Raw genomic sequence first — 12,503 nt, 5'->3', positions numbered from 1 at the left:
CAGTGGCCGCAGGAGGGGAGCAGGAAGTGGCTATTGGGATAGTGAAAGCAGCAGTTATAGCGGCAGAGACTGATATGATACAGGAGTCTGGAATAGCTATTCGAGTGGGTACAAGGGCCAAGGTGGATACTACTACGGTGGTGGTGATGGTTACGGAGGCTGCTCATACAGGGACTATGACTGATCAAAGCAAGAGATACATTTCTGCCAGATTCAGGATCAACCTCCCACCTTGTTCCTAAAATGACTCCAGGAATCTGATTAAATTTGATTTGCCTGTTATGATAAAATGCGAGAAAACCATTTTCACCATGGATTAATCTTGTTATCCAGTTGTTGACTCAGTTAACTCGTTATGAGGATTGAACATTTCATTTAAAAAAATAAGCCATGTGGCTTTTAATGAATTTAAATGTCTTCACTTGGAAAATTAGCATGGAATGTCTGTCGCGGGATTGAGACCACAAGTTGAATATTGCCAATAATGTACCCAGTTACTTTTGAGTCATTTGTCATCATTAAGATCGACATCGATATCAGGAGCAGAAAGCAAAGTAAAATAAAAATTCAGAGGTGGGGAAGATATATTCCATCTGAATTGTTCTCTTCCTCCCTGATCCACAGCTCCCCACAGAAATTGTTACCCCATTACTGATCTTGGCTAACAGCTCAGAAGCTGAGTGAGCACCATCATGTAGCATCGTGCCAATGTCTCCCTTAAACACTGAATATTTTCTGAAGATTCTTCATCCAATCCTCCTTCACTCTGACCTTCAGTAGTCACAGCTGAGATCAGGTATTCCACAAGTATGGTAATAAACACATTTGTGTTCAATCATGTAACAGCATCATACAATAGAGGTTAGTACATTCCATTTAAATCAGATATTTAAGTAAAGTTCACCTAATCCAGCCAAGAAGTTATTTAGAATGGTTGATGTGTTGACATTTTTCTGAGAGATGATGGTCTTGGGTTTTCCTGCCAGTCTAGAAAGTTTGAAAGAAAGGAATAAAACAAAATAAATTCTTTGGACACATTTTAATACAACCAGAAACACCTATAATTCACATCTATCAAATCCAGCAGGTGTTGCACAAAATATGAGCATGAAGATTGAAGGCAAGTTCAATAAACAATTCTGACATTTATAAAAAGCTTGCAAATATAGGGAACTAAGTGCTTAAAGTTATAGGACTTTAACCAAATTATCACATTAAATTCATATACAGTATTTAAATCCATATTGGCATTAATGACTGTCAGCTAACCTCAGGTTTTTCCCTTGTTATGCACAGACACAACACAAGAAAACATGGAAGGTTAGACCCCCAACAACTTCGGGATCAATATGTTATGCATTCTTCCCAAATTATTTATTCATGAGGGAAGTAAATGATTACACATAATACTGCAAAAATGATAAAACCCTATTAATGACCCTCTGTGGAATTAAGATATTACAGAAATAATTTTAGAAAAGATAAACATTAGGCTAATTTCCTTTTAGTAATAAATGCTGGTTGAGAAGTTAAGGTATAAAGTCTAGAGAGTAGAACAAAGTTTACAATGGGCAAGTTTGAAAAACATTCCAATGGAGTGCTTGTTTATTGCTATCTATTGTTCTATATTAACAGCATCCAAATGGTTATTGGATAAACATATGGATGATATTGGAATAGTGTAGATTAGAGGGGCTTTAGATTGGTTTCACTGGTCGGCGCAACATCGAGGGCCAAAGGGCCTATACTGCGCTGTAATGTTCTGTGTTCTATACTTTGGAGTCTTAATTTCCTTCTAATATATTTATCCAGAATCTAAGACAGTTTTAATGATTTTAATGTGAATTTATCCCCACAAATTAAATGACAGGGGCATTTTTCTCATCTCACTAGACTCAAAAATTTGCAAAGTAATCTCAATCCAAATTAAATAATCAACTGTCTACTTTTTAGGGCATGTTAAAAAGCTGGAGCATATATTTGTTTACAATAATCAGTGCAAGCACTTTGTAAAAATAATTTCACTGCACTAATCAAAAAGGACTTCTTGCATGTGGTCAATCATTCAGGTGAATTTTGTTTTGTTTGCACTTTGTCTTTCACTTTGGCCACCTCTTATTTCAGAAAAGCAGCACAAATCCAGTTGAAAACAGTCTGAACAAACGTGGACATTTTGAAAGCTGAAGTGTCCTACTCAAGGGATTAACTGATATGAAGCCGTAATTTAAATAAATGAGTTTCTAGTAAATAAAATAATATCGTTAATATTAAAATTGGGATGTGTTTAAGTTCAAGAATTTGAGTCCAGTGAAATTGGCTGCAAATGATTTATTCACACACAAAAGCACATGATCAGCTTCACAAACAAAGAAAATATCGAGTGTTTCAATCAGCCTGTGTACATTATGTAATTTTTGATAAGTATTCCTCCAGAACAAGAAAGCAATGCTAAATCTAGCTCTAGGGAATTATACGGAGCATGCAACAGTGGGAAAGAATTTGGCAAACAGTGATCACAATATCATTAGGTTTAGAAAATAGGACAAAGACATTTTCTCAATACTCAACTGGAGGAAGATCAATTTCTTTAAATATCAAGAGTGCACACAAAGAGAGCATTTCCACTTGTGGGAAAAATAGAACTTTGGCCGTCAATAAAGGACAGATACCAAGAAATCAAATAGGGAATTCAGAAGAAACTGAAAGAGCAGTGAGAATATGGAATATACTACTCTCAGTGAGTAACTGAGATAAAGTGTAGATGGATTTAAAGGGAAACTAAAGTTTATTTATTAGTCACAAGTAGGCTTGTATTAACACTGCAATGAAGTAACTGTGAAAATCCCCTAGTCGCCACACTCCAGCGCCTGTTTGGGTACACAGAGGGAGAATTTAGCATGGCCAATGCATTTAATCAGCACATCTTTCAGACTGTGGGAGGAAAGTGGAGCATCCGCAGAAAATTCCCCACAGACACAGGGAGAATGTGCTGACTCTGCCAAGATAGTGACTCAAGCTAGGAATCAAGCCCGAGTCCCCTGGAGCTGTGAGGCAGCAGTGCTAACCACTGTGCCACCATGCCGCCCTAGGCAAGCAAATAGAGAGTAACAGTGATTGATGTGTAAGGATGAGAGTACACTTTGCCTAGAGTATAAATTATGGACTGTCTCAGCCACATGAACTGTCTCTGTGCTATTAATTCCTTGGTAAAAGTATGTTTTTGATCTTTCTGATGACATTTGAATAGAGAATGATGATAACATGATTGAGAGAATTAGGAGGAGTTACTAAGCCCAACAATATGAGGGAACTGAAAGAGACATAGACATGGACATTAGACTATGATTTAAAAAGATACTAAGACAAAAAGTGATAAAAACTAATATGTTCAAGTCTTTGAGACTCTTTTCCATGCTCAGTTGTTAGGAATAATGAATTTTGGAGCAAAATTTAAAAGCAACAGCCTGGTTGTTTCACTCCTGGTAACAGTAGTTGCCTGAATTTTTTGTTATGTGTACAGGAAAATATATTTTGTTTTCACTGAACAATAAATTAACTCCAAAGGTGCATGCTTCTCACAGTGAAGATCACAAAAGGTATCAAAAAAGCACTCTCTCAGCAGAGCATTGGCACATCGGCGTTGAATTTTGGACTCAGATCATGGAAACTTGTGATTTAAAAGGTGAGGATGTACAAACTGAGCTTTGGGCTGTAACTTAAAATCTGATTATCTCGATCCTGATCCTTTCTTTATTTTTGTTAATTCTATTTTAATGTTGTCTGACATTTACGTTTGGCAAGATTACGTGTTATCAAAGTGTCTGTCAAGCATCATTGAAAGCAGATCATTTTTGACATACTAAATATTTCAATTTGCAGGGATATGGGAAAAGAGAATGGACCAATTGATTGATTCCTCCTAACAGCTAGTACAGACACAAGGGGCTGAATGGCCTTCTATAACTGCCGTTTAATGAATTCTTCACCTTGCATGACAATGTAAAAAATACATTTAAGTAAATAATTAGGCAATACAGCAGGCATGCAGAAGTTATTAAACACACATAATTAAACCTTACAATCTACCTCCAACTCTACTGGAAAAAAATGTGTAGATCTGATCTCTTAATGTGTGAAACTATAGCAAGAGCTTCAAAATAAAGTGGCAATAAAATTTTACTCAGCAGTTTAAATAAGCAAAATTAATTTAAAAATGATAATTTTGCAGAACCACCTATTTTTATATTTAATTCATTAAATAAATTGGTCAGCATCTTTAAATAAATGAGAATTTAATGAGCATCACTATAAATGCCTCCATCAAGCATCCATATATTCTAGTTAAAAACCATCCAAGGTTAGTTTACCTCCCAAATACATTGTCTCTGTAGTATCTACTTCTATAGGGCTGCTTTGGCAATTCCTGCAAACCAAAAAGACAAATATGAAAAGGTAACATTCTGTCACTGCAATATTCATTACTTTCAGCATTTCTACACATTTTTAAAGTTGATATACGAACCAAACCCCTCCCTCCCTTCCATACCCCATCTCACCCCACCATCTTAGCAATAGCTTTCTCACCTCTGAGTCAGTACAGTGCGGAGTCAAGCTACACTTCAAAGACCTGAACATACAATTTAGGCTAACATCCCAGTTAGAGTACAGTACAGATGAAATGCCATCTTTTGGATGAAACAAGGTCTCAGAAAGAACCCAAAACACTATTCAAAGCTGTCATGGTAAATCAAAATTTATACCGTAATCAATACCACCACATCTCATTGCACATAACATGATCAACAAACAGCAAATTGATTACTGCATTTCCCATGTTATAACAGCGAAAAATGTTCCAAAGATGATTTTCTAATGTATTTTGTTCATGAAATCTGTAAAAGTACATTACATAACAGTTCAAATTTGACATTACATAAATATCAGTTTCCTGGTATTACCTCACGATACTTGCCATTGCAGGTTATATACAAAGTAAATTTACATTTCATGTCAACCATTAGCTGGTGCATTCTGTCCAAGGGTTTTTGCAGAGTTTCCGGTCCCTCCATGTACAATGGTGGGAGGGCTTTAGACTGTAGCCTTTCACCATTGAGCCTTTACTGCCCCAAGTTTTGGTCTTCAGCACATAGCCCTGAACCTTGGAATGTGCCAATCTGCACAACTCAGCCACAGACAGCTCTTTGCACTGGAAAATCAAGATGTTTGGACAGGTCAAAGAACATCTTTCACCAAGTTGATCATCCATCAGAAGCTGATGCTTATCTCAACATGCATTCCTAGGAATAGCCCATAGGAGCCCGAGTCCTGTGCTACAGTGGTGCTCAGGATCAACAGATACCTATGCTTGTCTTTCCGGATCTACTTACCAAAGGATCGGGGGTGGGAAAGTATGCGAGGGGTTCTCGATCGGGCGCTGGGAGGGAGGCCATGCCCTAGCGGCATTATCGCTAGACTATTAATCCAGAACTCAGCTAATGTTCTGGGGACCTGGGTTCAAATTTTATCACGGGAGATGGTGGATTTGAATTTGATTTTAAAAAATTAGAATTAAGAATCTGCTGATGACTGTGAAACCATTGTTGATTGATTGAACCCATCTGGTTCACAAATGTTCTTATGCTAAACAGCTCGATATTACCATTTGTTTTCTAAGTGTTGGGCGGACTTGAAACTGGGAGAGTTTCAGATCCATTTTTTCAGCGTGTTTTCAGGCCCCTCCAACGCACTCTGCCTGCAAAATTCTGAGTGAGCCTGTTGCTCGCTGCAGAAGCCTGTGGGCGGGGCGTAATGCACCCTAAAGCCTGCAGAGGGAGTTAGCGTGCTGTGTGCCTCTGTGATGCTGCACATGCGCATTAGTAGTAGCAAGGGTCTGACAGAAAAGAGAGTTGTTAGGCCCCTGCCACTGCAGGCAACCTGAAGCAGCTCCCTATCCCTGCAATTGCGGGGCCCGTGGCCCAAGATATAGCCCCCGCCAACTCCCCCACCACCCAGACCGACTAGAGAGGGGGCTATACTGGACCTAGTACTGGGGAATGAGCCCGGTCAGGTCTTCAAAGTTTCGGTAGGGGAACATGTGGCAAATAGTGACCACAATTCTGTTAGCTTTAGGATAGTGATGGGAAAGGATGAGTGGTGTCCCAAGGGTAAGGTGTTGGATTGGGGGGAAGGCTAACTTTAGTGGGATTAGGCAGAAATTGGCAGCTGTTGATTGGGAGAGGTTGTTTGAGGGTAAATCCACATCTGGCATGTGCGAGTCTTTTAAGGAACAGTTGTTAGGGCTGCAGGACAGGCATGTGCCTGTAAAAAAGGATAGGAAGGGTAGGATTTGAGAACCGTGGATAACCAGGAAAATTGAGGGATTGGTCAAAAAGAAAAGAGAGGCGTATGTTAGGTCCAGGCAGCTAAAAACGGAGGGAGCTCTGGGGGAATAAAAGAAAGTAGGAAAGAACTCAAACGAGGAATTAGAAGGGCAAAAAGGGTCACAAAATGTCCTTGGCAGACAGAATTAAGGAGAATCCCAAGGCATTTTATTCATACGTTAGGAACAAAAGGGTTGTCAGGGGAAAAAATCGGACCTCTCAGGGACAAAAGTGGGGAATTATGCTTAGAGCCCAAAGAAGTAGGGGAGATCCTAAGTGAATACTTTGCGTCGGTATTCACAAAGGAGAGGGGTGTGTTGACTGGGAGTGTCTCGGAGGGGAGTGTTGACCCGTTAGAGAAAATCTCCATTATAAGGGAGGAAGTGTTAGGTTTTTTAGGGAATATAAAGACTGACAAATCCCCAGGGCCTGATGGAATCTATCCCAGGCTGCTCAGGGAGACGAGAGATGAAATCGCTGGGCCTCTGACGCAAATCTTTGTCTCGTCACTGGACACAGGTGAGGTCCCAGAGGATTGGAGGATAGCTAATGTGGTCCCATTATTTAAGAAGGGTAAGAAGGATAACCCGGGTAATTATAGGCCGGTGAGCTTGACGCCCGTGGTAGGGAAGTTGTTGGAGAGGATTCTTAGAGATAGGATGTATGCGCATTTAGAAAGGAATAAACTCATTAACGATAGTCAGCATGGTTTTGAGAGAGGGAGGTCATGCCTCACTAACCTGGTGGAGTTTTTTGAAGAAGTGACTAGAATGGTTGACGAGGGAAGGGCCGTGGATGTCGTCTATATGGACTTTAGTAAAGCGTTTGACAAAGTCCCTCATGGTAGGTTGGTGCAAAAGGTTGGATCTCATGGGATAAAGGGGGAGGTGGCTAGATGGGTGGAGAACTGGCTTGGTCACAGAAGACAGAGGGTGGTAGTGGAAGGGTCTTTTTCCGGCTGGATGCCTGTGACTAGTGGTGTTCTGCAGGGCTCTGTATTGGGACCTCTGCTGTTTGTGATTTATATAAATGATCTGGAAGAAGGTGTAACTGGGGTGATCAGTAAGTTTGCGGACGACACGAAAATGGCTGGACTTGCAGATAGTGAGGAACACTGTCAGAGGCTACAGAAATTTGGGCAAAGAAATGGCAGATGGAGTTCAATCCAGATAAATGCGAAGTGATGCATTTTGGTAAAACTAACGTAGAGGGGAGCTATACGATAAATGACAGAACTATAAAGGGTGTAGATACGCAGAGGGACCTGGTTGTGCAAGTCCACAGATCCTTGAAGGTGACATCACAGGTGGAGAAGGTAGTGAATAAGGCATATGGCATGCTTGCCTTTATAGGACGGGGCATAAAGTATAAAAGTTGGGGTCTGATGTTGCAATTGTATAGAACGTTGGTTCGGCCGCATTTGGAATACTGCGCCCAGTTCTGGTCGCCACTACCAGAAGGACGTGGAGGCTTCAGAGAAAGTGCAGAGGAGTTTTACCAGGATGTTGCCTGGTATGGAAGGGCTTAGTTATGAGGAGAGATTGGGTAAACTGGAGTTGTTCTCACTGGAAAGACGGAGGATGAGGGGTGACCTAATAGATGTGTATAAAATTATGAAAGGCATAGATAGGGTGAACGATGGGAAGCTTTTTCCCAGGTCAGCGGTGACGTTCACGAGGGGTCATAGGTTCAGGGGGGGGGGGGGGGGGGGGGGGGGCGCGTTTAACACGGATATCAGAAGGACGTATTTTACACAGAGGGTGGTGGGGGCCTGGAATGCGCTGCTGGGCATGGTGGTGGAAGCGGACACATTGGGAACATTTAAGACTTATCTAGATAGCCACATGAACGGAGTGGGAATGGAGGGATACAAAAGAATGGTCTAGTTTGGACCAGGGAGCGGTGCGGGCTTGGAGGGCCGAAGGGCCTGTTCCTGCGCTGTATTGTTCTTTGACCCACCACCCTCCCCCACCATCCAGACCGATCGCGGGCCTGCCGTCCTCCCCCACGCCGCTCCCCCCTCCCCCCGCTGATCGCGGGCCCACCGCCCTGCCCCCCACCGATCGCTGCAGAGTGGCAGTGGGCCCCCTTCCCCATTATCCCCTTCCCCCACTAGCCCTGTCCCTGCACGGCCCGGTGGGCATTGCCCAGGTGCCAAGGTGTCACTGCCAATCTGGTACTGCCCAAGGGGCACCACCCCTTGCCCTCAGCCTCCCCAGGGGCCTCAATTGCCTCCAGTTCAACCGGCGAGGCCAAGTACACTGCTCCCGTTCATGGGGAGCATGTCTATTCCTCGTCGACGAGAACCTTTCCCACCGAAGTCATAAAGGGGGGGTGAGCCCAGACGATTGAGCGCCGGGCTCGTTAAGCAGATGTTAAACAGCATTAAAATAAATTTAAACACACTAACCTGCCTCTTGCCAGCGAGAGGCTGACCATGCTGGAAATCTGGCACTGTAAAATGGCATCGGTCGCGAAAACCGGTGCCAACAGCGCTAAGCACTCTACGATCCACTTTAATCATCACTTCGCACCCGAAACGGGCGCAACGCAATGGTAAAATCGCCCCCACAATTATAAAGCAAGTCTGAGGGGAAAAGTGTATTGATGCTGAATAGCTAATTAGCAATGCCACCTTCCCCACAGATGAACATTCATAGGTTGATACCATACTATCAAAAGGGTGGAGGCGAGATGGGGTAAAACAATCCCGTGGAGACTAGCATGCTTTTCCAGAATGTTGAGATTTGTAGTTTTATATAAAACTCTGTACATCAGTGTGAATAGATGCTAATATAAAATGATTTCTTTTCCTGAACAATACTTATAAATTAATGTAGTTAGTCTATTGTTAGAAAAATATTACTGTCACCCTTCAGAAATCTATGCTGAGGCAATCCTTCACAGGTGAATATAAAAGGGTTTTTGTTGAATACCATTTTGATCTCTAAGTGTAATATGCATACAGAGATTGTAATTCAGTGGCCTTTATTCTCTGTTTAACTATGCACTCAGAGTCCAAGGCACCAAAAGAAAAATGTGTTAGAAATTTGTTAGCAACATAGGAACCTGATTTGGCCATTCACCATTTTGAACCTGTCTCACCATTCAATTAGATCATGGCTGATCAGTATTTTCATTCCTATCCAGTTTGCTTCCATTGCCTTATGCTTCTGAACAAAAATCTATTTTGAATTTTTAACTGACCTAGTCACAGCAAGTTTCTGAGGACAGACCCTCTGTGGGAGGAAGTGACATCACCTAACTCTAATCTAAAGGTGATGCCCTCTTGTTCTGGACTCTCCCAGAAGCCCAGTGTATGCAACCAGCCTCCATAATTTAACACTTTCACAACCCTGGTACCATGCTGATGAATCTGTGTGGCACACCAACCGAAACCAATATATCCATTCAGGGATGGGTGATGCCAGAACTGAATGCATTACTCAAGGGAGAGTTTAACCATGGCCTCAATTCCATCCCACTATATTCCAAACACCACACCCATCAAGTCCAAAGATGTGCAGGTTAGATTGATTGGCCATGCTAAAATTGCCCCTTTGTGTCCTGGGATGCGTAGATTAGAGGGTAAAATATGTAGGGATATGGGGGTAGGGCCTGGGTGGGATTGTGGTCGGTGCAGACTCGATGGGCCGAATGGCCTCTTTCTGTACTGTAGGGTTTCTATGATTCTATGATAAAAGCCAACATTCCATTAGCCAGTTTTTTGGTTGTACCTGTCCACAAGCTTCTATAGATTTCTGTACTCAAGACTCTTAATTACGCTGCTTATACTCAGATCCTAGCTTCGCACCATTTAGAAAATACATTGATCTATCTTTCTTACGACCAACATGAACATCATCACAATGTTGTACTGAATTGTCAGTTTTGCCCATTCATCTGATCTATCAATGATCACTGCAACTTTCCACTCCCAGTGAATTATTTACTGTGCCATCTAACTATGGTAAGAAGTCTCACAACACCAGGTTAAAGCCTCATCGCAATCATAAAAGTACTAACGGAACACAGAAGTCTGCAAAGAAAGAACATTCCAGTAGACTACAAACCTGACTGCATTTTGAGTGACTAGAAATTCTATTATTTTTGTTAATAAATGGGAATTGTAATTATCTAAAAAGCATTCCATTAGAATAGTGTTTTACTCAGTTTGTTAATAGTTTCGTTAACCTGTTCACTTAGAAAAATGAAGTGTTACTTGTTGATTTTACATAGTGTCTCAGTAGTTATTTTGATTTGACCACTAAAAGCTGTTGAAGGGCAGATAATCCCCCTTCTCACAAAATAACAGATTATGAAGGGAGGTACTTCTCTGAGTGGTTGAGTGTTAGTTCTCGTAGAAGAGATCAACCTCTCCTTCGTAACAGCTGCCACAAGCTACAGAGATAGACACACTGTTGGTACGCCCTCCAAGATCAGTAAGCCACTCTCATCTGCCTTGGGCTATATGCTTTTCCTGACTATTTAGCCTTGCATCATATCTAAATTATGACTTCTTAATAAACTATCTTAAATTGTTACATAGAAACATAGAAGATAGGAGTAGGAGGAGGCCATGCGGCCCTTCGAGCCTGCTCCGCCACTCATCACAATCATGGCTGATCGTCCAATTCAGTAGCCTAATCCTGCTTTTGCTCCATAACCTTGGATCCTGTTTGCTCCAAGTGCTATATCTAGCCACCTTTTGAATACATTTAATGTTTTGGCATCAACTACTTCCTGTGGTAATCACTGCAACTTTCCACTCCCAGTGAATTATTTACTGTGCCATCTAACTATGGTAAGAAGTCTCACAACACCAGGTTAAAGCCTCATCGCAATCATAAAGGTACCAACGGAACACAGAAGTCTGCAAAGAAAGAACATTCCAGTAGACTACAAACCTGACTGCATTTTGAGTGACTAGAAATTCTATTATTTTTGTTAATAAATGGGAATTGTAATTATCTAAAAAGCATTCCATTAGAATAGTGTTTTACTCAGTTTGTTAATAGTTTCGTTAACCTGTTCACTCTTTGAGTGAAGAAATGCCTCCTCATCTCGGTCCTAAACGGTCTACCCTGCATCCTCAAACTGTGACCCCTGGTCATGGACACCCCCACCATCAGAAACATCCTCCCTGCACCTACCCTGTCTAGTCCTGTTAGAATTTTAATTCTCTCTGATACCCCCTCATTCGTCTGAACTCCAGCAAAAACAATCCTAACCTATTCAATCTCTCCTCATGCATCAGTCCCATCACCCTCGAAATCAGTCTGGTAAATCTTCGCTGCACTCCCTCGAGAGCAGGAACATCCTTCCCTCAGAAAGGGAGACTAAAACCACATACAATATTCTAGGTGTGGCCTCACCAAAGCCCTGTATAATTGCAACACATCCCTGCTCCTGTACTCGAAACCTCTCACAATGAAAGCCAACATGCCTTCTTTACCGCCTGCTGCCCTGCATGCTTACCTTCAGTGGCTGGTGCACAAGGACACCCAGGTCCCGCTGCACACTCCCCTCTCCCAATTTACAGCCATTCAGGTAATAATCTGCCTTCTTATTTTTGCTTCCAAAGTGAATAACTTCACATTTATCCAAATTGTACTGCATCTGCCATTGATTTGCCCACTCACCCAACCTGTCCAGATCATGCTGAAAGATCTCTGCATCCTCGTCACAGTTCACCCTCCCACCCAACTTGGTATCATCTGCAAACTTTTAGATGTTACATTTTGTTCCCTCATCCAAATTAATATATATTGTGAATAGCTGGGTCCCAGCACCGATCCCTGTAGCACCCCATTAGTTACTGACTGCCAATTTGAAAAGCACCCATTAATTCCTACTTTTTGTTTCCTCTCTGCCAGCCAGTTTTCTATCCATCTCAATACACTTCTTCCCCACCCCCCCCGCCCCCACCCCCCAATCCCATGTGCTTTAACCTTGCACGATAATCTCTTATGCGGGACTTTGTCAAACAGTTTCTGAAAGTCCAAATATGCCACATCAACTGACTCCCCCTTGTCAATTCTACTAGTTACACCTTCAAAAAATTCCAACAGATTTGTCAACCATGATTTCCCCTTCAAAAATCCATGCTGACTCTGTCTGATC

The 12,503-nt window shown here is 41.9% G+C and overlaps 1 protein-coding gene across 2 annotated transcripts in view; it reads right to left on the bottom strand.

Moving 5' to 3' along the window:
- Positions 1 to 12,503, bottom strand: part of LOC144494790 (uncharacterized) — a 121,587-nt gene that overhangs the window by 100,505 nt on the left and 8,579 nt on the right. For both annotated transcript variants that reach the window (XM_078214138.1, XM_078214139.1), the window contains exons 2-3: positions 4,368 to 4,423; positions 905 to 987 (exon numbers count right to left, since the gene is read on the bottom strand). In XM_078214138.1, the coding sequence (XP_078070264.1) occupies positions 905 to 987; positions 4,368 to 4,423 (139 nt within the window). The remainder of the gene's footprint in view (positions 1 to 904; positions 988 to 4,367; positions 4,424 to 12,503) is intronic.

This window comes from Mustelus asterias, chromosome 6 (assembly GCF_964213995.1).
Source record: "Mustelus asterias chromosome 6, sMusAst1.hap1.1, whole genome shotgun sequence".
Taxonomy (NCBI): Eukaryota; Metazoa; Chordata; class Chondrichthyes; order Carcharhiniformes; family Triakidae; genus Mustelus; species Mustelus asterias.
This window is presented reverse-complemented; position numbering and strand designations above follow the sequence as displayed.